The 27,503-nt window shown below is 43.0% G+C and overlaps 2 protein-coding genes across 4 annotated transcripts in view; one reads left to right on the top strand and one right to left on the bottom strand.

Moving 5' to 3' along the window:
- The window catches only part of LOC120904940, a 214,864-nt gene that overhangs the window by 84,483 nt on the left and 102,878 nt on the right, over positions 1-27,503 (bottom strand). The window lies entirely within an intron of this gene.
- LOC120904941 lies at positions 13,308-14,506 on the top strand. 2 transcript variants are annotated; one of them, XM_040315473.1, is made up of 2 exons: positions 13,308-13,388; positions 13,458-14,506. In XM_040315473.1, exons 1-2 carry the CDS (start codon positions 13,359-13,361, stop codon positions 14,274-14,276), a joined length of 849 nt encoding a protein of 282 aa, XP_040171407.1. In that variant the 5' UTR covers positions 13,308-13,358; the 3' UTR covers positions 14,277-14,506. The 2 variants fall into 2 exon arrangements, with proteins under 2 accessions (XP_040171407.1, XP_040171406.1); XM_040315472.1 differs by having other exon boundaries at positions 13,328-13,388; positions 13,455-14,506.

A 27,503-nucleotide genomic window follows, 5' to 3' on the forward strand; every position in this document is an offset into this window, starting at 1 on the left:
ATCGCCCGAGAAATGGAGCGGGAAAGAAGGATAAGGGTTTTTGGGAAGAAATTTATGAACTCTTCGCCGTTTCCCTTGATGAAATGACAACACAACAACCGGAGAGCCAGTACAATACAGATTTGCATAAGGACTGCGAGCGGTACGGGAAGCGATTTACGTCAGGATATAATTAAAGATAATACGTGCTTGGGTGCTGCTGCTGCTGCTCCATTCAACCAGGTGGAGGTGGTGCTGCTAAGGAAGTGAGCATTTACAACAAACTAACCCGGGTGGTGTGCCTAATGGGCTGATCCTAATGAATCCTTTCTCGCTAAAGTCACACCGCCACATTTCGCGCGGTTGTACTGTTGTGTTTAATTGAAGGGAAAGTGTGTTTGTGTGATTTAATCCATAGTAATTTGCATTCGGGACGAGACTACAGCCACTTGAGAATTGGTGGATTCTACCAGAAAGGAGTTGAAGATTGTCACAGTCACTTGAGCGAGTTCAGTGAAATAGGGTCAAACAGCACGCGACTTTCTCTCCTGTGTTTCCTCCTCTCCCGGTTTAATCCACAGATGCCGCCCAGATCTTCAGGATATTGCTCCAGTCGAGTGCAATGGTAAGTGTAAAGAGTAGACCCCGCCAAAAATCGACCAAAAACGGATACGGTGAAAGTAGATTGCAGTTCAATTCGGGCGTAGCTTGGTGGTAGTGTGTATTTATGGTGACCAACCACAAAAAAAGAATGAATGATTTCAAATTACCAACTTCTTCAAACTTTGCACTTTCTTCCAGACTTCCACTTGCATAACTCAGTGCAAGCTGCATTAATTCTCTTCCTGCCTTTAGGCGCCATCGTTCGATGGATTAAGGCAGAAACGGCGCTTAAAATCAATTTCAATGCAGCACGGTAGTAAAACTTATTGATTCAATTCCTCCACTTCCTGTCGGACTCGGACACTCGACACGCTGGTTCGGTAATCGATCTGTCTAATTATGCATAAAATCTACTAAGATCGATCCTTCATCATCTCCTCCTACTCCACCCCAATGTTTCCAAACAGCCCCTGAGAAGGACTAATGGACTAATGGGGTATACACTACGCTACGCTTGCATGGGTCAATCGATATCGCGCGCGCACAACCTCCGGCCAAAAGCGTCCTCCTAATCCTAATGGTTGGAGTGGAACGGTACACCGGTTGCCTCGAAGGTGCCACGAAACACGATGCCGTATGCTTTCGTGGTACATGCTTCATTAGCATGTTTGAATATATTGCTTCGCCTCCTAGGAGGAACAGCAGCAGCAGCAGCAACACGAGACACACTCCGCGTGGACGGAGAATTATGGTAACGATTCGTAAAATTTGCATTTATAATGCAAATCCGCAGGTATTGAAGAGAGGCTGAGAGGCGGAATGAAAGCGCCATCGTAATCCATCAATCCCGGTGGCCGGGTGCTGGCTGGCAACTAATGCTCGCACCATCCTTAAAAGGGGTTGATGGGAATGCCACCCTTCATGCACAGTAACCTACACACCCGGAGATCTAGGAGAACGGCAGTAATTTGATCGGCTTTTGAGGGCTACATCTTCACCGGTTCGTGGAACTTTGACAGTTCCTGTCAATGGCGTTAATATCCTCATCGCAAGGAGCTGATGTGGTCGGTGAAGGTCGACCACGGCAAACGGTGCGAGGAACATCTCCATTGGAAAGCTTTAACTTTCGCCCTGTGCACGCAACATAACGTTGAAAGTGAATGTAAAGTACGACCAAGTTGGTCGATTTTTGCGTAGGACTCTCTGTGTGTGTATGGAATAAATGAGAGCATTGAATGGAACCGCATCGCAGCAGTATCGAGCGGGAAATATAGGTTAGAGGAGTTGACGGGGCCACGACTGCTGCTCAAAAGACTCCCGACGGGTGACTTATTCTATGGCATGCAAATCGAGGATAAGTAGGCAAATAATAGCACAATGGAGTCATTCCAGCAGCGTTCCAATGTACATTTGAAGGACACACAGCACACCGTCATACCGGAGTGGTCCACCCCTTTCTGTCAACTCTGTTGACCGCTAAGAATGAAAATGGGACTTTGGCGCGTGATTTATATTTGTCATCGATTGGAGCACCCGCGTGCACAGTTTTATTGTTAACAGAAATCGATTCGTTCTAGCCGTTCGGTGTGCCAATTCTATGCCCCGATCATTCGTTATCATAAGTGCCAGAGCCCCGGCGGTACGCTGGAGGTTTCTCCCCTTCGGTCCGATGACTCAATTAGCTGTGTGACTCAACCTACCCAACCAACCAACCCGCCGCTGAACGTTAGAGAGAGAGGGAGGGAGAGAGAGAACTTGAACGACAATCAATTATGCGATTGAATTACTTGCAGTAAAGCCTGGACTGGACTTGCTAGCCAGCTTGGACATTGCATGCGCGCACAGCAAAATAAAACCCAACCGGGACTCATAAAGCGCACAAAAACGCCCGCCACGGGTCGCAACAATTGTTGACGAATGGAAGGTGTTTTATTGTGCTGTCTGCTGTGTGTTGTGTTGCGGGTTGTGAAATTGGTGACAGCTGGGTGACAAAATTGCATCACTTACGGTCGTGGGGAGTGGGTGACCGAAGCCTAAACCCGGTAAGTGCGTCCGGGGAATTAAGTGTCAATAGATCCTTTCGGAAATTTATTGCATTTGAATAATTGAATGCATGGGTGGAAATAGAGGTAAATGGAATGATCTGGGAAAGCAGGGGACATTGAGACATGCTGGAGGAGTTTCTATGAAGGGTAATGCATGCAATAATGCACGTTGGTATGTACAATACTTTTTATTTTTAATGAACACTATGCAGTTATATAGTTTTGTGCAGATGTAAAATATTGTCTAGGACTGTGCATTGTTCTAGAACAGGGGCCTCCAAACTTTTCAGCTCGCGGGCCACATTGTTTCAAAAATAACTATGTTGAGGGCCATTTGACGCTACCTTTAACTGATGAGTGAACGTTTAAATCTCGTTTTTACAACAAAATACTAACGATATTCTTACAGTTTCGTGTTACTAAAGCTTGATTTTTGTCTAAGAAATGTAAAAAATACATTTTAATTTAAAAAATTCATAATAACGTAATATTTATTTTAACTCTGGCAAAGTCATCGTGGGCCGCATTATAAGCTCTTGAGGGCCGCATGCGGCCCGCGGGCCGTAGTTTGGAGACCCCTGTTCTAGAACATGAGATTTAGTTCTGTACAACAAATTTGGTACAGTCTGCTGCTGTCTGTGCCATTAGCTGAATAATTGCACGAATGGCATCGAAGCGAATCTAAAATATCAAACAAGATCTACTAGTCTCCAAAATCATTCCATACTTCATCCTGCAATAGCTCTTTTTTTAACTTGAGCCTAATTTTAAAGTAAGTTCCCCGATGTCCAAGTACATCTTATATATTCCAGTCAATATTAGGGCGTGGGAGTCTTAAGCTTCGTGGCACAATTTTTACGCTTCAGGATACTGTTGTAATGATCTAAATGCAAGCATTCCTTAATATTTGGATGTTACAAGTGCGAATAGAGATGGATTTTGATGAATACGGCTTTTGCGTATTGTTATAAAAATTATAGATTTCTCCGATAGGTAATCGTAATTTACTTTTAAATTGCAATATCCTGTAAAGTTGTCCAATGAGAGCTTCCAGTGCAGCTATATCATTATTAGAAAATTGTCTGACGTTGTAGTTCCTTTGTAATCAGCTTGCACGGGATGAATTCAAAACGAAGGATTTAATTATGAGCTTGAGGCTGGTTGAATTTTCTAATAATTGGTATTTATACGTAAGCAATGCTGTGGAGATCTCTGATCTCTATCTTTATGTCGATTTGAGAGCAATTATGGCATTCCTCTTTCAACTGTGTATAGAAAACGTTAGATGGATATGCGTAATACTCAGATTGAATCCTTGAACTTGGTCAGCCGTTTGTTGCTTAGCCCTGATCAGATGCACTATATCAAGACCGTGGACTCACTAATCAGCTTTCAGCTTCTACAATTCACGTTCGGAGCTTCCATTAATTTAATTGATATTCATAATAGAAGACAACTAAGTTTAAGAGGCTCCCAAAACACTCACATATCAATTTTTAGCAATCAATAATATCAAAATAAGAAAATGTCTCCATTGGGGGCAACGTTATTATTTATTTGTATTGTTCAGCATCAATCACAGCTCTAAGATATTTCTATAGTTTATTATGGCCTTAAAAAATGCCAACAACAAACTGTGGTGTGATGCAATCAACAAGTTTTGCAGCAAAATTGGTATTTACTGTACCAAAACCAAACACCACAGCATCGTCATGGTGAGAAGAAAAACCGGAACAAGAAATATAGTACCAAAACAACTTACCGCCCCAAAAAGGCGTGCAAGTTTTATCATTACCATAACATTGCCTTTATGTGATTCTGTTTTCGTTTTAACCCGTTTAGCAAGCGAAGTGAAACGAGCGTATCAAGCGAGCAAGCTTTTAAATATAATACATTGAATAATGAACTGGTTCGCGGGTTCTTGCAGCGTGAGATCGCGTGCCTTATGGAAAGCTGCTCATATCAGTAGACCACCCCGCGACACACCGACAATCATAAAGCCTGCTTAGTATAGGATCAATCAAAGCTTTAATTAAAAGCCACTCTGTCACACCGCCGTATGCACACAAACCGGTGCCCACATCCCGGTGTGAAATCAGATGCCCTGCGTTCGCCCGTGGGCATGCATTTTTTTGAGGCCCAACCTCTTTGCTTGGCTTGCCGATTAATCCTGTGGTCAGCACAGCACAGTGGGTGAGGCACGCAAATGGGTCCGGTTTTTTTCGGTGTGTGCAATATTATCGTACTCGTGCAGGCACCGAACACATATAAGAGGGTGTGTGCCGCCGGTCCTGTACAGTGCAACTGCATTCCTTTCGGTGTCAAAAATGCTGAACCTTACCTACCAGAGCAAGCGTTCCGAGAGGGGTGAAGAAAAGCAAAATCATGTCGCCCCAAATTGTATGCCAGCGTCATTTCTTCTTTTTTCGATGGTTTCTTGTCGTAGAGTCTAAATTGAATTCAGAAAGGATCACTTCCCATTTTTTTTTGCTGTGTCATAAGCTTACGTTCGAAAGCGAAAGTCACCACCAGTGCCGGAACCAGTGCACCCAGCAAAAGGGCGAGATACGCAACGGGACATGGAATATTATATGCACCGACTGGAGCATAAATTGTCAACACAGGCCCACATAGTGTCTCGACGACGCATTGTTGATCGCATTTTTGCCTACCAGGGCCCCGGCCGGGGGTGCTTTCCATCCCTCAAATGGGTTCCGTGTGTATGATACGGAATAATTTCATAACCTACGACAATAAATCACGCTTCCTCTCTCTCGACTCTGTTTCAACAGCGAGTGAAGTAAACAATTCTTGTTGACTCGCGAAAAACAAAAAAGGAATACAAATGGAAGAAGAGTTGGTGCATTTTACATTCAGAACAAACTGGGTGCAATTATCAACGGAAAGGAAAGTTTTCAACTCCCACACAAACACACATTCCTTCGCCGCGCAGCATTTGGGCCAGACAAGGACACGCGGATGTACTGCGCGCTTCGGCGTTTTCTTCTTTCGTTGCTGTTTGCTCGCTCCAAAAAAAACAACAAAAAACCTTGACATATTTATTGAATTATTCATCCAATTACTGGACCCACAGCGAACGGGTGAAAAGTGAGGGAAGCATAAAATCGCGAGTCATTATTTTGATCTCGGCTTTGCACTGTGCTCTGCCGCTTGCTCTGCAGGGATACATGGTAGAGCAGCTCATAAACTGTGGGACTCCGTGTGCTATCGTCAAGATAATTGAATTCAACGAAAACAATATCATACGGACGCAAAGTTCATGTGTAAAAGGAACAAGTCGGGCTTGGATGGCAAAATTTTCCCAACGTGGTATAAATCATTAACAATGAAATTCAAAGAAACTTGCTTCGTATGACAACGTTCCGGGAAGAAGGAAAAAATTGTTGGGAAGTGGGAAAAATGTTTTAATGCGTATGAACACTTTTAAAATTAAAATTCCATACATAACGTTCCAATTGTTTACAGAACTTGAAAAAAAAAATTATAATGGTGAGAGCTTCAAAGTTTTCAGTCAGATTTTTTGAGTTCTGATATTGATTCGAGAGGAAAACTACACTCCAAAGTTTTCACAGAAAAAAAAATATTTAGAAAAAAGCCAGAACATTCTAGTTTTGAAGGATAACATTACAAAATAAAGCTGTTTAGGTTAACAGTCTACCTGTTAACCTTAAATGTCTTTAATTATTGCATTAAATAAATAAACGATAATGTATAAAAAGCTAGTTATTGTGTGATCCTTTGTTAAATTTGTGTTTTTACTCGCTATTTTATACGATTAAGCTGGTTTGAATGATCAAATATGTGTATTTTATTTTATTTTTTGTTGCACAAGATGACTTAACATTTTCAACAGTGATAACAAGTTAACTCATCCTAACAACATAACATTATTGAACGTAATAAGTTAAATTTGGAAGTGAAAACTGTTTGGTCCTAATCATAACCTTTGCCCAATTTTGTGTTTTTCCAATTGACTTTAAATAACATTCGTGAAATCGTCCGTTTACAATACATAACCGATTTTACAATACATAAAAAGTTTCAAATCTTTCATATTAATTCCAAAACAAGAGTAAATCTACACAATATCATGAGAAATACAAAAAAAAAACTTCTACTTTGAGTTTTCCTTGAGTTAGTAGGAGTTATAAAAGGATATTGTTGTTGTTTATTGATTATAATTGTCCGCTTGACGGCTAAACAACATTCTTATTCTTATCCTACTCCTGAACCTAACTTTATCATGATGAAACGCTATCCTTTCATTGCAATTGTAATGAAACTCCATGTATTGTAAATAAATCGGAATAATATCACTGCTTTATTTGTAAGCATCTAGAACAACCTGATATCCCGCACTGTACAAACAAACATCTACCTCTTTCAGCAGATTAAGATATTGATCTACCATGACGACAAATTTTCCCGCTCATTGGTTCGTCACAAAATCCCATCCCTTTGTTGCTCCCGCTTTATATCTACGAACCTGCACAAACCATGCTGCCTGATGTACCGTGGCAACGTTTTGTTGTTACCCAACGCGACTGATGTGCCCTACAATACAAACCACCCAGGAAAAGTAAACCCGAATATCTCGTCAGCAATGCTTCGGTTACAATGCTTGTTTTTTCGCCCCGAAACGGATAATAGGCATATGTGTGCATGTTTGTGTGCTTACGTTGCATAATACATAAAAATCCATCCATCTCTTCACTACCGCTGGAAGAGTACAGTATCCTCGTGCAGACTTTAAAGTCTACGAGCGAACGGTTAACAAAACCTCACGATTCATCACACGCTGCCGGATGAGAGGGGGGAAAAACCGGGGATGTATTTCCGTACTTGTTTGTAATTTTCATCCTCCCATGGTTATGCTTTTTCGGGAAAGCTTTCAAGCGATGCGCCCCGATTCGGTTGCCATAGATACACACCCGGTAAGGTTGGGTGTGTATTATGCGCTGTGTACAATGCTGTTAGCACTTTGGTATAAACGAGCGCCTCACATTTCATACGAAACATACACGGTTGATTTAAATGTTTAACTTTCAAAGTACACGGCAGAGGCTTTTTTTTTCGCTGCAAAATTCAATCAATCGATAACTACACGATACTCCGGGATGTGTGCTGTATTCTTGAAGTTGGCCCACCGCACCCAGTACCGAGAACGGAAATGGGAACTGACGATGTGCGGAAATTAGGGACCGGGCAATATCGTCAAGAGTTACGCTTTGGGAGCTAGCGACATGTTGAAAGAAAGGTCTGAGTGTGTGTGTATGGTTTTCTGTGCTTTTTTTTGGAGGGGAGTACAAAATTTGGACGTGTTTGTGGGAAACTCGCTACGGAAACACCAACCCATCTCGTTGCAATTTCCCGTACACTTTTTCATCCACTCTCTGGTTCATGCGGGGTATGTGGTGGTTTTAGAACACAAACAAAAACTCTCACCCGCTGGTGCCACTTTTGCCTTCAGCCTCTGGCACGGAAAACAGGAGGAAAATGATCGATGGCGTATAAATATGTGGGGATGAATTTGGAAAAAAAGGCGCAGACGACAGGTCGGTGTGCTGCCTTCGGGGAAGCCATGTTTTTGAGAAAACCAATTTGATCGAAATGAAAACTTATGCTACAGGAATGTTTCGAATGTGCAGCTGGCTCTAGGGCGTGTTCGTTTTTCCTACTGTTTCGAGAAGACATAGGGAAAGCTTATATTATTACAGACCAAGAGGAGTGGAGTGCCTTTGACCATGAAGAGTTCGTTCGAAGTCGTCCGAATTTTCAAAGTAATCCAATAAAGAGCAAAAGATTCAAAATATCCTTCAAATACTGTTCATTTCAGACCTAACTGTGTCTTGAATGTTTTTTTTTATCCAATTCTTGCTGCAGCACAGGTGTCGATGTACTACTACCTTCGTTACAGACACCTTCTCGCCAAGCCCTTATATGGTGCCGTTAAGCCGACACATTCGTGCTACTGTATGAACGCGCGGTACCAGCTGCTGCCACCAGAACTACCCCCAAAGGAATCGCCACCTTAATTGTGTCCTGCAAAAGCTTCCAGAAGAGCAAAGAAGACACACACACACACAGACTCTTGGGACAGAGTTTCGAGAGTGTGCATCGTGGCAAGATCTCCTAATCAGCGTTCAGCGTCCCGTGCGTCCCCATGTACGGGGACATAGTGGTACAACCCGCCGTCGACCCACCGTGAGACGTGAGTAACGAGCGTTCTGCATTCATTTGCAAGCTTTTCAAGCGTGTGGCTTCGATGGATGTCCCTTGAGGCGGGGACACACACACGACACAGAAGCATTCTCGCTCCTCATGCAACAAACTTAGCAAAACTGGACACGTCGTCGTCGTCGCCCATTGGTGCACATCTCAAGAACGGCGTCGTCGTGGTGCAACGCCATTGACGCCAACTGTGTTTGTCCGTGGCATGCTGGGCTAAGCAGTTCAAAAGCCACGAAGGGCACGACGCAAGACACACCGAAATGGACATTCAATGCCCCGGGTGGCTCACCAAGAGATCCATATCCCGGTGTCGGTGTTCCATGGGTCTGTACGCCCCGTGGTCGTCTAGCTAGGCAAGAGGTGCATCTATTAAAGCGGTTCGTTCTCGTCCGATGCTCAAAAGATCCAAAAGATTCATATGAGCGGGATTGAATAAAAAAAACTGGACAACAAGGCAGACGACTACACACCGTGTTGTCACCTCGTCTACAGGCTGCAGCCTCCGGGCAACTGCAGCCCGAACATCAATGCGACAACGCGAAAAAAAGCATCGGTAATCGGTGAGGTTCTTATCTACGATTGAACTTCACGGCTCTGGTCGGTACGCGCGAGGCACGACTTGCGCTCCCCCCTTCGCAAAGCAGCAGCCCTCTGCCAAAATGCCAATTTAACACGATGCAGCTGGTGGTGATGGGACGTATCCCCCATCGGATGGCATTGAACCGAGGTAGGGCGAGGGAGGAAAGAACACACACACACACACACCGTAGTACACAGTCTTCACGGTCACAGTCACAAGGTATGGCTGCACTCGCCGGTCCCGTACATGGAAAGGTTCCCTGCCGGGAGCACCATGGCCCTTTGTAATGATTCTTATACGCTTTTCCGCAGGTTCCCGGTTCTTGGATGCGTGACTCTCGCCAACGTTCTTCGGCGAGGGACCACCATCTTTGCCGTGTGTCGTGTCCTGTGTGGCGTGTCGTTCTGTTCTATCCCTTTTGCAGGAACGAATATCTTAAATTCATGACTTTGCTTCGCGTGCAAGCTTGCCAGCGGTGTGTGCGAGGGCACACATTGGGGTTTGGGTCTATAATTGCAAAACAATGTACCTCCCCAAGGCCAAGGTGAGCAGAGCCGTGAAGAAGCGGGGCCGGATAGTTCCATCCAGCTAATGAAGTTGGCAAGGTGCTACCGTGTCCATTTTGGTATCGGGAATTAATTAGACGGTGTAGTACGGCGGTGCGTGCTAGCATCGAGCCGCAGTAGGTTGTAAATGTTGGAGCTTTTGGTACTAATTAGGAATTTTTAAACTAAATCAGGAGGAGGAAAAAGGGCAGTAGTTGATTAATTTAATGAAATATTATGTTAAAGAAAGCACAATACTTTGCGAGATGCTTAGTTTTGATTTGAGGTACTTATATTGTGACCACCAATCATACAAACAAATGATACAATAAATAGAACAGAAATCCAACGAAATATTCTCGACATTTTTAATGTTGTGGACAAGACTAGACTAGACACTAGACAAGGCCTATGACGTCATAAACGTCAGTCTAAATTTAATCGCATGACTGGAGCTACAGTGCCAGATTAGCTTTAGGGTTTTGACTTAGCTATCGTTAATGTTTATTAACTATTCTCATATTGTGATCTACTCTGGAAGGATCACCTTTATAACAATAATGAAAGCAATAATGCCGTTTCTCCCTGATTGGAGGAATACATTCCATATTTTAAAAGTACTGTATTTTATGATTATTGCTTAGTGGTCTGGAAAATTTTGATTAAAGCACTTTGCTCCAAAAATACATTCAACCGCAAAACTATATTAATTAACCGTTCAAAGTTTCAAGATAATCCACTCGTTGATGTTCACACCCAAAATGTAATTAAAACATTCTTCGCCGCTCATAAATAAATTCAGCGCTGCTGAAGTTTCTAGAAGAGTTTCTTTTTCAATAATGCTTCTAAGAAGAGAAAAAAGTACATCAAAATTCATTTAGCACACCCAAATCAAGATGCTCAACTCCAGACGTGACGATTTAATGACAATTTTTCGCATCCGTTAATCTTCTCGGGTGCCCGAGATTTTACGCTCCTCTCTTCCCAGCGGCCGGGAAAACGAAAAGGCAAACAAAACATCCAAAACATCCGATGGAGGTTGCAGCACTGGAAAGATCTTCCAATTTGGACGTGAACTGCATTTTTGATGCTTCGTCCAGCGAAGCATATTTCACCAACCGGTTAGTCTCGGGGACTCTGTTTCGGGGTGCGCTTTTTGATGATTCACTTTCAGCCCGGCCAAGCCCCCCCGAGGGTCGTCGGAAAACTTTGTCGACAACACGTTCCTTCTCCTTCGTCGTGGGTCAGTATTTTACTGCAGCTACTAGAGCACTATCAATCTCATCTCATCTCCGGGGCCCCTACAGAGCCTTTGGGTGCTAGAGCACTATCCTCGCAAAACACAGCCGGAGGATAGCTCACGGTTTCATTTTTATTATTTTAAGATGAACCACACAGCTCAAGATGCGGATGCGGCGGAAAAGCTTACTACAGAGAGCCAGCCGAGCGAAGGGCCTCATAAAGACCCGTTGGCATCGTAAAATTTAATGCAAATGGCAATGCTTCTCCTGCTGCTGCTGCTGCTCTTTTGAGCAGCAAAAGGAAATTAAGAAGTTGTTTCAGTTTAACAGACGATGTCGATGGTGCCAAACGGGCCGAGCAGAGATATTTCGGTCCTGGGCCAGAGACAGCACCAGCAGCGTGCAGAACCCGACCCGGCTTCGTTGGCCCGAAATTGGTCATTAAAGTGTTGTCAAGATGTTGTTTGATTTACAGCGCACTGCTAGTGGTGTATCCTTTCTGCCGAGCGACCAACCCAAGGCGGCCTGGAGAGATGGGCCCGGCGAGATAATTGATGCGCACCGTGTGGCCGCTTCGAGGCAGCTTTGCAGAACGAGCTGCTTTGCAAAAGGGGGGAGGGGGGTGTCTTTTCCGGCAACAGGAAATCTTGTCAACATTGTGGAAAATTTTGTGGTTTACAAGATGAAGGAGAGGTTTGGGGTGATATATCAATGAATTCGCTCAAGAATAAATTTACTGTGCGGTCAACCGTAATGTAATTTGATGCTTGCAAAATGGACTCTCGCTTTTTATTTGACTCCATGATGTGAAGTGCTCCTCGGAATGATGAATGGATGGTGCAATGGGGGCAAAGATTTTTAAATGAAATTTGTGCTTCAGTATGATGTTGCTGTTATGTTGCAGTGTAGATTGAGGCAGTGTAAGGTCGATGAAAGGCTTGACACCCTAAACACATCCTTTTGGAAACTGCGGATACTGCATATTGATGTGTTTTGAAATTGCACGTAATGAGGGTTTTGTGCTATCCATCTGAGATTATATGTCACAACTTCGTAGTTGATAGGTTTGGAGGCATCGAGATAGATTCGGAGCCATCCAGAGCCATCCGAAGTCGATGTTAGAAATTTGTTTATAAAAATAGCACTTAACGAAGATGCCAATGCTTTGTAACAGCATCTCTGCACCGGCCGTCTCTAGTCAAAACACTGAATGACTATAGACGTCTCCGACACCGGACGACTCCACACCGGAAGAACCCAACTCCGGATGACTTCAATTTTGATGTCCGGACAACTTCAGTTCCGGATTCTCTGAATGACTCCCACTTCGGAGGACTCCGAAGCACTCCTACTTCGGACAACTCCGGTTTCGGTCCCTGATGACTTCAATTTCAGTTGATTCTGACTCCGACCGACTCGGGTCGACTACGACACCGGACGACTCCGACTCTAGGCGTCTCCGACATCGGACGACTCCGACGCATGATGACTTCATCCTCGGATGATTCCGACCCCAGGCGTAACTTCAGATTCTCTCGATGATTTCCAATTGGGAAGACTCCGGAGGACTCCTACTTCGGACAACTCCGGTTTCGGTCCCTGACGACTTCAATTTCAGTTGATTCTGGCTCCGATCGACTCGGGTCGACTACGACACCGAACGACTCCGACTCTAGACGTCTCCGACAACGACTCCAACGCATGATGGGAGTCAAGTAGGAGTTACTTCGGATGATTCCGACTCCAGGCGTAACTAGTGGTTCCGATTTTGCCCGATTCGTGATTGCCCTCCAGCACATCAATTATCTGGCTCGAACGCATACAGTTGCTCCATCTAGTATATTTTCATAATTAATTACTAAAAGCCATTTCGAACGAAAATTTAGATAATGTTACATTAAAGATTATGAATTCTAAAATCATTAAATTAAAAATATCACAGTCAAAACTGTTTTCATCTTGTAGTTTATTTGAGTTAGTTTTGTTTTGACAAAACTGCAACAAAATATCATTTCTAAATGAATGAAACCTTAACCAAATAATAACATATCACAGCAAGCCATAACATTTCTTCAAATAAAACAAGTCTACCAACAGCATCCTAGATGAAAACATGAACGGTTCGAAATCCTCTTCCATAAATGTGAGTTTAAAGTGATTGCTTTCCCTTCATTTAAAATTAATCACATTCGCACTTTGTCCACACTAGCAGTCCCTCACGGCGGCAAAGCTTCAACGCATCATCAAAAATGTACGTGCCGCATCTAGAGCGGACAGCGCAGCGTGCAGTACCAGCAGCGAGGATCACAAAAAGTTTGCCAAAGGGCACTCTTCTCCTCTACCAAACGCTGGGGAGTTAAAAATTTCCTGCCGAAAACTAACAGCACACGAGATTGATAAATTAATCAACTGTCTGCCATCCACACAGTCACCTCCACCACCACCATCCATCGAGTGCTGCTCCTCCATTTCAGCCACCGACAAAACCAAGCAACAAGTGCACCAGCAGCAGGAAGCACCGGAACTATCCATCTCGAACGGCCAACTACAAGTTGAATCAGAAATTTCTTTCACCAGCTCAGAATCGAACGCCCGGCTGTCCCGTTCCACCCCAGAACTCCCGGCGGACGTGGAGGACAATTTGGTACATTCCAGCGAGTCGCTCGGTTCGTCCTTTGGCGTCTGCTCGCAAACTTACCACGCAAGCTCGCAATTAAATTCCTGTCCGCCAACTTTCGATCCGACGGTTTCCGCGGTGACATTATTCGCTTTCCGACCAATTGAACCAGGCTCGTCGGAAGAGTACGAAAGTTATGGCGAAACTTCCCGATCCGACGATGTCGATAGGCCAATTATGCAAGTTAAAGTGCGTCCCCTGGCATCGGCATTGCTGCAGCAGCAGCACCAGCCCGTCCTCTATCGCCGTTACCGGCAGCAATCCGATGACGAGCAACCGTTGATTGATTTTCGACAAATTGAGCGTAACACACGGGCTGCAGCGAGAAAAGCGCTCGGCGGTGGTGGATGGTGATGGTTGAAAAAAAGATAAGCTGGAAAGAGCACTTCCGGGGACGAATCAATGGTGTAACTTTGTTGCATTAAAGCAAATCGCTTTAAAACCGCGCAATTGCAGGATTGCCAACGGGTGTACAAAGTTTTAAATTCGGATTTGAGCATGACAGTGTAGAAACAAGTGGTCAAATTTAATTTAATGTCAAATATAATTATTTTTGTGTAGTTTGAAATTTTTTTTAATTGGAATATTTTTGTATGATTTATTTGTCAAATTATAGATTTTTTTGTCAAATGAAGCTCCTTATGATACATTTATTAAAAATGGCTTTAAGTAGTCTTCTTGTAGTACAGGATTTCCGAGAAAAAATCATAATTTTAAGCCAAATGTATGATTTATTGGCTTTGTAATGAATAGTTATAACAGGCAATAAATTGTCAATAAACAGTAATCTCATCATGCCCAGCCTTATCACACTAAAAGAGTTCTTGTCTCTAGTCTAGGCAATTCAGTCAAACAAACATATAATATCAAGCATATTTTTTCAAAATATTTGTATATAATCCAGTTTCCGACATGCTTGAAATTTAGTTGCTAAAAAAACCTTATTTATCACACCGCAAAAATCACTGATTTAATGCTTGCATAAAATAAACCTCATCCTGTCACACTCACTGCAACTGCCCTGCATGCACAAGCGCAAATCCCATGCCGATGGATTACGTATTATGTCAAAACTCTTGCCCCGTTCTAGCGCAATTGATGAGACGAACGTGGCGGCCCGGTTGATGCTGCCTCCATCCATCCCTTCACCGGGTGAAAGGATCCGCGATGTGAGTGGATGTTTCAATACAAAAAGATGGCTAAAAACCGCAACCCTACACCACCGTCGTTGGCCCATTCGCTTCGGTGTACTTGCGCGGTACTCCAAGGCACAAAGCACGACAAAAGAATAACAGCAGAGTGATCCGCCAACGTGTGCATCGTAAACACATCCATCAGATCATTTTAGTGCGTGCGGTCGTCACGTGTGATTGAAGCTCGTCTGGAAGCAGCTTGCTCGAGCAGGGAGGCTCGATGATCGTAACTCACCCAGTCACACACACGCACACACTGGATGGAAGCTGTGGTTGAAGGTCCGTCAATCTACTACCAGCTAGAGCTACCAGCAATCCCGAAACCGATTTTCCCCGGGCCGGATTTGACTGATTTAATTCCCAAAGGGGGTGGGTGGATGGATAGAAAGGAAGCGTGGCAGAGATGGCCGGGGAAGCAAATGTGAGCATTATGTACTCATCCTCCCTTCAACCACCCTCAACTCAACACAACAAAAGCCCATTTTGCCACGAAAGTTGCCATGATACAATATGTGTATATGCATTATTATTGTTATTATTAACACTTTGTGGTGCTCCGCGGTGAAGATGGTAATTTAGAAAAGTCCATGCTTATGGGGGTAAGAGAGTCGGTCAAAGCTAGCCCCCGCCAAAGGGACGGCTCACGTCCCCGGGCCTGCTAGAGGTTATGTAAGGGCAGATGAGGAGGATGACGATGATGTTGTTGTTACACCATTGTTCAATGCTACCGTTACCTGTGTTTTGTGTGTGTGTGTGCGTGCATGTATTTTATTGTTTCCTGCGAGTGAGTGGAGCAAGTAAACCGGACGAGGGGGAAAGCTTGTGGCGATGGGAAGATGAGCCGGAAAGTTGACTCTTCAATTGAAGTTGCGCTCCTCGTGAGATTTAGCTATTGGCAGGGTTTGGATGATGCTGATTTGAATATTGTTGTGAATTTAGGGATGGATAAAGCTCCATTCTAATTAAAGTGCAGTCTGTGCATAATTTTGGTTACCAAACATATGTTTTTCAGGCTGAACGATACTGAAGACGTGTGTGGCTCTCCTGAGGCTCACTTAAAGAATGCTTGATTAATTCAAAGTAGCATGTTACTATTGAGTATTTATGAGTGAATTTTACTAATACAGGAACTCATGTTCATAGTGTAGATGAAGCTTTGTCTATTTTCTTACTCCTTTTACTTTGAGTAACAAGCCTTTATTTAGTGTAGCTTTTAATTGTAATTTATACATTTTAACCAATGTCTGACAAGCTTTTACCTAGCATCCTCATTGGTATCATCTATAACGCCTGTCTTGTATGCCGAAACAAAACAGAACAATATCAGTAGAAGATTGTGATGAACAGGACTATTCTCACGCTAGTCCCACGTAATTTCCATTCACTTTAGCTATTTCCAGGTGTTGCAAGTAAAACAGAATACCAAATATTTTTAATGGAGGATATTCTTCTTGTAAGTAAGAGGTTTATGTAACGTATTCTTATTCATATTTTGCGCATTAATAACAACACTCTACCCTTCTGAAATTGTCTATAACCCATTTAATCCTTAGAATTCCATATAACAATCCATAACAGCAAATTTGCCGGTCTCGTAGTGCAGTCGTCAACTCGTACGACTTAACAACATGCCCGTCATGGGTTCATTCCCCATATAGACCGCGCCGCCATACGTAGGACTGACTATCCTGCTATGGGGGGGAATCAATTAGTCACTGAAAGCTAAACCCACAAGTGGGTACAGGCAGGCCTTGACCGACATCGGTTGTTGAGCCAAAGAAGAAGAAGAAGAACGGCAAATGGAATCTTGAAGTGAGAGGTAAGTTTCGTGGTAGGGAATGAAATTAAAGAAAAACATATTCATTAGAACTTTTCAATCTATTTGCCGTAAAATAATGATTTTTATAAATAAAAAAAAACTATAGTTTAGAAAATAATGTGAAAATAATGTGGAAACCAATTTTGTTTCAAGGGCTCAACGTAACAATAAAAACCACGAACAATTTCTCAAGGATTTTTGAAATATACCTACTTCAAGTTAAAACTTATGCTCTTGAGAATTATAAGATTATTGTGACCGTTACTTTAACATAATTCTGAGATACGTCGGATATAATTCCGAGAATTATAGGACTGTTACCTTGATAATCACAGATAAATACAATCTATGGAATATTTGCTAGTTCTTATTCAATTTTTTAGCTACAGTGTCCTGCAAAAGCTTGTAGCAGCCGAAACTGAAAAATGTCTCCTAGTGACATGGTGCTTGATTTATGCTAGTTTGATTTGTTCTATGTTACATGACTCCATGTTTTTAATATGTGACGTCTTTTTACGTATTTTGGACACAATAGATCCTAAGCAGGTTAGGATAGAAAATTATAGGTTAAATATTCTGAAGATCTTTCTGATTATCAACATCATGACATTATTTTATATTTGAATTGGATATTTGAAAATAAAGCGGCTTTAGTGTTTTATAAGCTTGTTATTGAGAGAAATGGAAGTTCAAGGCTCATATTCTTGTAATACATGAATTAATCCACAAATTAGTCCATATATCCATTTTCTACAATATTCAGCATATCCTCCAGAAGCTAAGAAGAGAAGAGATCGAATGAAAACTCCAAGAACTTCAAAACCAGTAAACCTCAAAGATCAAGCCAGCAAGTTAACTTCATTATAATCCCAACTTATAACTACAAAGAAACCCCACCAGCCACCCAAACGAAACAAACCAATAAGCTCATTACGCTGGGAAAGCTCGTTTGTCATAAACACCACTTAGCAAAACGCAAACATAAATAGGTGCTAACTGCATTATAAGGCAAAGCCAAGCGGCCGACTCTAGCACTCGGTTGGGTGCGACCGCAGTCCTTTATCCCCTTCCCCATTTGACTGTGTGTGTGTGCCATGTACCGAACACGATGCCCTTTTACTTGGCGTCAATCCTAGCCCTGAAGCTTTCCTTTCTTTCTGGGTGTAGTCCCTAAGAGCAGAGCGCTATATTGTTCTGAACTTCCAAGAAAACTATACCGAGGTTCCTTTCAGCGACCTTATCATCGGACAAAAGGCAGGAGTGGAGGAGTTCAGCGAGTTCATATTTGAAATTAATGGTTCTCTTTCCGTCCCCTCCCACCAAACCTTCTCCAAGGACTATCGAGGCGATGCTTTGGGACAGAAAACCCCTTCACCACAATGCCTCTCCCCGGTGCACGAGGCTAGCAACATACACAGAGCTCCTCCGACTCTGCTCGACTTTTCCATCCGTTCTGTTTCATCAGAAACCCCCTCTAAAGCATAACACACTCGAAAGGGCTTTTTTGCACTTACAGAAGTGGGGAGCTGCGCAAATACAAAGCAAGATACACACACATACACACAAAAATGTACACGTAGAAACAAAACAGACTCCCTCACATCCCGATCATAACCGCAGGACGCAGGGCGCGCGCGCGCTCGTTGGCGCGCTAACAAGCTACGACCCATTTAGCGATGACGTTTGGTGATGGCCTTTTCAACGGTGCTCACGATTTTTCATTTCCCGTTTCACCCAGGCCCGTCGCAACAAAAATTGAACCAGCCAGCCCCATTTTAGACGACTTAAAACAGGAGGTTCACCTTAAGTACATGTGTGTGTGGTGCACATTTAAGCGCGCACGCGAGTGCTTACTATTCGCACGAAAGCAGCACACACAAAAAAACGGACGGCTTTACAATCTTGCAAAACCCCACCCGCACTCTAGTTTTTTTTTTAAAGCGAAGAAGAAGAGACGGAGGCTGTGTGGGTGGTCGGGTCCACCAAATGGCCCGAATGGCTCGTCGCGTAGTGTGTTGTTTTTCCTTCCATTTCCTTTGGCGTCGAGAGCAAACGACGTGTGCCCGCGCACTAGAAAGCAGCCTCTTGAGATTCTTTGTGCACCGTTTGCTGCTGCTGCCTGTGCTGGGGTTCATCATAAATGGGGTGAAATATGGTATGGCTGGCGCGAACGGGTTCCACCATCACCCTTTCCTCCACCACCATGTGGCTAATAATCAGAGTAAAATGCAAATAAATTCGACGCTCTCCTCTCCCAAGCGCCCAACTGGCGGAGGAGGGCTCACGTATATGCCAGGCAAAAGGGGAAGAAGTTCGTGATTTTTACCCCCCAAACCTTCCAGCCTCCTTTTCCAGCAAGACCGTTGGCGCTTTTCCGTGCGCCAACAACAACCCATCAAATGTGGTTTATTTTTATTTCATGCAAAATAAATATCACTGCAAGCGACAGGCGAACCCGATGCCGGGAACGGAAACAGCAACGACACCGCACACTAGTGCCAGAGTTCCTGCCAGTTCCTTCCTCGGAGGTCACACGCTAGCAGTAGTGGATGGAGGATGATGTTCGATTTCTAGTGAGGGAGTTCGATTTTGCCGATGAAAACTTTGCATTCCACCATGTGTAGGGTTGTTTGGGAAAGGGTTTGATAGGAGCCCATGTTGAAGGAGTGCGAGCGAAACCGAGAGCAAACTGTGCTCTGTTCTTTTCAAACTCTCCACACCGTCGATCTGTTTTGGGAAAGCATGATCCACTTCTTTCCCGTGGGCACGCATGCAGTGGACACGTTGTGAAAGTGCCAACACCCCATTGCTGCTGAGTCGGCTCACTCTGCTGCCACTCCGTTGGGTGCTCAAGTCAGTACGCCTCAAAATATGTTCTTTGTCTACTACTAGCAGATATTGCGGAGTGCTTTAAGGGATATGTTTTCTATGTTTGTAAAATAATAACCAATTTTGCTTATAATTCTTGATAGAATTGATGATTCAATGTCCTCTTAGCCGTCTCTTACTGCTATTTATACGTATTAGATCATTAAGGCATTCTATTCACTATTATTATTGTAAGTAATGGTTAATATCACCAACATTTTAGCATTTTTGTGATTTACTCTACGGAACAATAATCCACTAAAGGCTTTGAGCCTTTGAAGCACGAAATATGAAACATTCTAACAACAAATAATTAACCATCTAACGAATGCACTTAAAAACAATCGAAAAAACCCCGTGGCGTCTAAAACGGACACTGTGCGACAGTTTGTGGACGACGTGTAAGCCTGTTCTGGCATGTACAACATCTTGACACTATTACACAACTATCAGACCATCTTGTGTAGAAAGAAATCCCAGTTCCGAATGACCGATGACCCTGAGTCGCTATATCTCTACGTTCGCATGGCCAGGAGTTCAATGGAAACGGCCAAACAATGTAATAGTATATGGAAAACATAATCAGATATATCAGGACGCAGAAATTGCATTTTCTGACTTCGCGGCGGCAATCAATGACGTCAAAAGTCAATGCGATCATTTTAGGTGAATTTCGACGGATTTTCATTTCGGACATCCAAGTCCTACGAACCGGTCCCAGCGAGAATTTCTGAACCAACATGATACAACAGCTGTACTCCAGCAACTTTGTAGCGAAACTAAGGAGGACTTGATAACAACCGGGTACAACAACAAGGGTAGATAACAAGAGTAGATATACAAACATACCTACATGTCTTGGTTTGCCATGGATAAAATTCCGGAAAACTGACGAAAAGCAGCTCGCAAGGACGTAAATTTATGTTTGCAAGTAAACTTAAATAATTGCCTTTCAAAGGATGTTCTTGGAAAGAAATTACCTTCGTTTACAGCAAGCTGAAATAAGTCCCTTTTTCGATGCAATAGCTGTAACAAAACGTTTCACATTAAATGGTAAACGCTGCAAATAATTTTTGTTACATCGTGTCATAACGACCTTCAGTGACTTTCTAGACTTGTTAGTATCAAACGATTAGATCAGTTAATCCAGTCCTTCCTACAGAGTGCCAATCGGATTTGACCCCATTAGAATAAGTTGTCAAACAAACGATCATTACCAGCTGATATTACAATTGCAGCTTATGACGTTATAAACTCTTATTTGAATCTAAAGAATACATATGAAAATTGAAACCAGCAATAAAAACAAATTTAATAGGACTACAATTATCTCATCATTAAAAATGACTTTTAAATCCCCTTTTCAGGCAATAACATTTTTGGGTATCGTCTTATTACGTTAATTCTTCAAACTGGATACTTAAAAACGTACAACAGATATTTAGATAAAGGCACAGGAAACATATAAAAGATGTGGATATATCCTAACCTATAAAATTAATCATAAAGATCACATGGCCCAGCAGAAAATCGATGTATCAACTTCAATCAATTCTAGATTAATTATTCATTGAAAGTACTAGCTAGTTCATCGTAAACAATTTTTAACGTGTATAACATAAAAAAATCATCATAACTGTGTGTCCTAGCTTTGATTAACGCTGGTAAAAAATACTCAACATTTCTCCTGAATGCAAATTGCATTCCAACCAAATACCCCACCACCCCAAAAGAAAACATCAATTAGAAACCCCTAAACGATGTCTGGACCAATATAAACTAACAGCAACTTCCACCCAGCAGGAGAAAGAAAGCGTTCCGGGCGCTCGTTTCGTTTAGCAGTGGCAATGGCAGCCAGGTTTTGTTGTTTTTTTTTTTTCGTATCACTGATGTTTTTGCCTGTTTCGGTGCAAATATCACTCAACCTATTTTTCTCCACACGGATGTTGGTGGCATTCACTCGCCCGGGTTTTTTGCCGTTCGCCCTTTTGCTGCATGCGTTTGCTTCTCGAAACCCACCTCCCTCGTCGGTCGCCCAAATCGGAGGTCCCACCGTCACCGGCACACGGATATGTATGTCAGTGCGTCGTTTCCATCGGTCAGCCGTCTAATTGAAGTTGATGTGCCGTATGTAAAGCAGTGAACCCGGGGAGAGACGTTAATTGCTCGCCCCCCGTGGCCACTTCCCTAGCGCTCCGTTTGCGCCGGGCAGCTTGGGAGGGTGGTGGTCTTGGAGAAATTAAAAATAAATACCCATACTGTCTCGCACTCTTTCCTGCGCTCTCTTTCAGGGACGCTCTGGTACCAACGGTTTGGTGGACTCCGTGACGTGCAAACCGCGGTGCAGCCAAGTGACGGAGCAGCACATTTCCACCGACAGCTAGACGGACACACTGGTCGGAACAGATATGGGCGCTGCACTGGGTTCCGAACAACTGTCACAATGCGTTACCGGGAGAGTTGATGCCCGGACTGACGTACGCATGGGGCGCGCGTTTAGGGATTTTTGTTTCTGCTTGCTTTTGCTGTGCGTCTGATATTGCTGAATTTTATTGAGCTCGCTTGGTAGAGAAGGATGCGCACAGTGACAGCAATTTGTCGGGGAATAATATAGGCTGGAATGCTGAAGCATCACCACAAAAAACGTGTAACGCATTTCACTCCACTGCAGACGCTCTGACCTGTTTTTAGTTCCTCATTCTCCACAGTGGCCAGCCAGTCGAATGTCAAAGTCAAACCCCAACCAGCGCGCTTCACAAACACGCGGACGGCCATACTTAGGCTGATCGATTTGAAGTGGGTACCAACCGGCTGGTGTGCTGTCTTGTACATGTGCATTGCAACTGTCAACGGTTGAATGGATGCAAAACGGGTCTCGAGGGACCAAACCTTGGGGTAAGCATATACGAGCTCTTGTCATACGTTCGTGTGACGAGTGTAATTTTGGTGACATTGAACGAGTTACCCCGGAGGAGGTGAGCTCAAGCAAAACTTCTGCAATGAGTCGTTGTGGAAAAGGTCAAGAGAAAGTTAAATTCATGTAAGAATTGAATTGATATGATTCAAACGACTTAAAACTGAGAACTAAAACATGAAAAAACATAAGACTAACAAACAACGGAAAAAGAAACACATTCAATGTGTTCTAAACTATTTTAATTAAAGAGAAAATATATAAAAGCAAGCAACGTAATGAAAACATAAGATAAAATTTGAAACAAAATATAAGATATAACCAAAATTAACGAATAAATAAACGAAATAAATCGATAAAAAAAATCAAGAAACCAAACAAATGGTAGAAACTAATACATCTAAGAAAAAGAAATGAAAATAACATTAAATCAAAAGCCTTTTGCTAGCTAACGACAGGAATGCCCAAAAACTCATCGGAACTTTATGATCTCACAGCAAGGGAATGCTGTTTTTTTCGCGAGCGATGGAAATTCCACGCCACGGATTACTCTCTCACACACCGACATACACACAAATTCACAAAAGGCAACAGCAACAGGGGCAAATAAAAACGCACCACAGTTTAATTTACGCTCGCTGCTAAACAACCTGATCTGATTGTGTTCCGATCGGCCGCCACCAACAGCTGTGCCCGCGCACGGTCTTACCGGGGCCCTTTCCACGCCTGCTAATCCATTCGCCTCACCGGTAGCCTGGGAAACACGGCGGCGGCGTGGTGTGTTGTTGGTTTAATCGATCGCACGCAACCGCCGCGATCGTCTGGCGCGATCGATAGTAGTAAAATGGTTCGGGCACTGATCGATTGCTGATTTTCCACACCACAAGTGGAGTTAAACATTTTCATTAGGGAGCCAGCCACCACCACCAGCAGCCGCTATCGACGCTGCCGGTCGTGTTCGTTGTTGATGTTCTATCTTGTTTTTTTTTCGCTGCTGAAACTGAATTCTGAAATTGACTCCACACACACACGCACAGGTCAACGACTGGCGGCAGCCAATGAACTAAGCATGTTCGAATTCACGAAGAATGTGTGAACGAAGTGAACGTTCGTTTGTGGTAAGGTAATTAAAACGGAAGATCCTAATGTTGCTTAATTTTATTTCTGTCCTTAAAGACGAAATTAAAATAAAAGATTTTATAGTCAAGTGGTCTAGAACGACTGTTTTTCACACCCAAACATACACACATACGCTCAAAACCCACGACTGAGACCTTTCTCATTGCCAATAAATCAATTTACCACACGCCAGATCGTGCCGCGAGTTGAAAGCAACGATAATCAAACATCATATTTCAATTATCGCACCTATAATTTTCTCCCAGCTGTGCAGCATACCACCAACGATGGATGGGCACAATACGGTAGGTGGAGGTGGTGGAAGGTGGCTAAGTGACGTACCGGTGTGAACGAAAGCGTTAAAGTGCAATGCTCACACAATAAAATCATAATGCGCTGTCTCTCATCGATCGCCCGAGGGACATTTCGCACGGTTATTATCGCACCCTGTTTGGTAGGTAGGTAGGTAGGCGGTAGGGTAGGAGATGAAACACAGCCGACAAATTGATCACGCCTCCAAGGGACAATCATACGTTTTTAAACCCTTTGCCAACCGTCGTCGATGCAGCGCTGGGTGATCAATCACAACTGCTGTTGACGATGCTGTGCAGTGAGATGAGCCGGAAGGAAGGTCTTTTGTAATTGAAAGCTTCATGTTCTAATGTCGCCTGCTGTGAAGTTGGTTCCACCAAAACGAAACCTTCTTGAGAATGAAGCTTAAGAAGATATCTTATAGAAATAATGTTTTCTCAATAGCTGTTGTAAGGAAAGCTTTTTATGTGAGTAAAACAGCTAAAAAGACAAAATCACAAACTATCAACTTGCGATCAAAGTGTCCTTAGACATAAGTGAACACTTGTTAATTATCTTCAAATATTCTCTGGTCTCTGGTTTTAGGACCAAACATTCATAATGTTCCAAGTTTTTTCATAGTTACATGGTTTTCCAGGAGTTCTCATAGCTGTGAGACACTTTATTGACTCATTCTTCGATGAAATGAACTTAATGTAATAGGAATTGGACTCTATAGCAACTTTGTTGGACAAATTCAATAGGAATTTTCAAAGCGCCTGTCTAAAAGGCGTGCTTAGAGCCCAATTTCCATCATATGAAGTTTGTTTTTCATAAGAAAGAGTCAAAGAAGTGTCCCACAACTATGAGAACCCCTGGAAAAAGCTGTAAAATTCAAATAAATCCTTTATACCAGGGTTAAAATTCAATTCTAACTTTAAACTAGAATTGAGACATTGTACATCTACCCGCAAGGGTACATTTTAACGTTCTGTAATACTTGCAATTCCCCTTCCAGTAGAGGCGTTACATAGATGTCTTCAATCACATACCTGAAAGAAAGAATAAAACGGTTTAGGTTAGTTTTTTTTAAATATCAAGGATATATACAATGAAATAAGAAATAAATATGAAATTACCAAAAATAAAATTGAAGAAACAAGATGAAGAAGACATTGAAGAAAAAAGCTTCAATGAACCAAACGATCATGTAGTTCTATCAACAAGAGCGCCTGGGTGTTTGTGTTCATCATTGTTATTACCTCTGGAATAGTAGCGTTCGCGTAGTTCTTCAGTAAAATAAAAGCTAATTTTGTCGTAGGCGAAAGTAAAAGATTGATCTCTTTCAAGGTCAACTCTTACCCGCGGGGCTTTTCGAGGTTATTGAATCGAAACCAAAAACGAATGAAACTTAAGATGTTTTAATCGAGCATTATCGACAAAAAATAGGATTAAAATACACTCAAAAAACCCTCCGATCAAAAACAGAACCTGCTGCATCATGTTGCTATGTTGTGCAGTTTTTATGCCTACGCCTATAATAAGAGTATATAAGAAAGGGAAACGTTTCTGTTTTGGCAAACTAAAACCTCCCGATATCAGCTGCCATACACGCGCTCATGTGGTGTTGTTTTGTTACCTTCCAAAAAGCAACCAGACACCAGCAACAAACCCAGCAACTGCTCTGCTAAAGAACGCTCAGATGGTGCTAATCCAGTTTTTTGTTGCTTTTCTGCAATGAATCAACAAAAGCTTTTACTAGGCGGCCGTTCTTTCGATTGCATGAAACAGCGTACCTTTCCAAGGCCACACAACACATCCTAAAAGGCGTCACACGATTCACCTGCCGTCACAGTTGCGATACAGCCTATAATTCTAACGAACAAGAACAACTAAAGTGAACAAGAGAGTAAAAGTAAAATGTGCGCATGGCAGACCAGGCGTGGATGAGTGTGCTCCATTAAGCTCCTGATACTGTTTTGACTTGCTTTAACTCAATTTTTATTCTCTTGCTGATTTTTATGACCAGAGAAAATTTAAGATGGTTTATCAAACCTTTCTCTAACCATTACATTGGTAGATGTAGGCAACAATGTAATCCCAAAAGCATCCATCGTATGTGTATAGTACACCTGCACTTGCAGTTTAATTGAAACTCATTAAAATAAATTAATCTTTTACTGGAACGATCGCACACATTCCTATCTTTCCTTCCTTGGCATCATCGAGAAACAAAACAAGAGCCACAAACACAACACACAGCGCACAATGCGGCTGAAACGAAGGCACCAAAAGGAAGACCGACAAGAATCATAATAACGCTGCTCTCGTTGGTTGGCCTCGCGGACTGCTTCGGGCGGTTGAAAAATAAAAGTAATGATCTTGCAAGGTCGTTCTGGTTGGTGATGTAAACTAAAGCCCAACGTGTTCTCCTGCCACGTACAAAACGTTTCAGGACAGCAGGAGAGCGAACAAACAAAACCGACTGACGGCGAGTGTACAAACAATGCGCAGTTCAGATGCTGTTACTTCAGAATGTTTTGCATACATGATTTGCTCCAAAGGAGAATTGCACGGGATCAAGAGGCGTTTCAATGGTTTAGTTGCTCAAGGAAATAAAGTTTAATTTTTGTTGAAGAATTAGAACTATTTCCAAATGTTTCGAATATTTCTTCTTCCTTCAGATTAGTTGTGATTTTTCCTTGACTTATATTTCTTCTATACCTCTAGCAACTAGACGTAACGTTTGTCTGTGACCCTTAAACTACAACGCCCTTTCATAGCATCCAAGAACATTCATACCGTATCCCAAGAACCTTACCATCTTTGCAACAGCTTCTTTCCCCACCTTCTCTTCCCACGTTCGCCAACTGGAAAACCGAACACCGGTCGTCTTTTCCACGCCAGAGTGCAACGATTTGACCGCGGACAGCATCGGGGGCTATTGACCTGGTTGCTGGTTGCGCCCACAGCGAAGGTGGCTGCTGCAGTTCCCTGCAACCGGACCTCGGGAACCTGGCCCATACACTGTCGACGAAGCAGCAGCAGCAGCTCGCTCGCAGTGTAGTTGGTGTGTTTACCGATCGTAACACCGATAACTGTGGCAAACCCTTGGTGTAGTATTCGGAAGGTGAACGTAACGGTAAACATGTGATATAACCAGCCAGCAGTGCACGAGCAGGAGAAGAGCACTCGCTCCGACGCTCGTTCGCTCGCCTAAAAACGGCAATCGTTTTACACATGGGGCGTGAAGGTGTGAAGCAAATTAAATCGCGCGTTCGACTGGCTGGTTGAAGAGCCACAATCTTCGGCGCAGTTAAATGCTTGAAAGACCAATTTGGATTGCCTCCATGCAAATTCTACCTCACAAGCACACA

This window comes from Anopheles arabiensis, chromosome 3, assembly GCF_016920715.1.
Source record: "Anopheles arabiensis isolate DONGOLA chromosome 3, AaraD3, whole genome shotgun sequence".
In the NCBI taxonomy this organism is placed as follows: Eukaryota; Metazoa; Arthropoda; class Insecta; order Diptera; family Culicidae; genus Anopheles; species Anopheles arabiensis.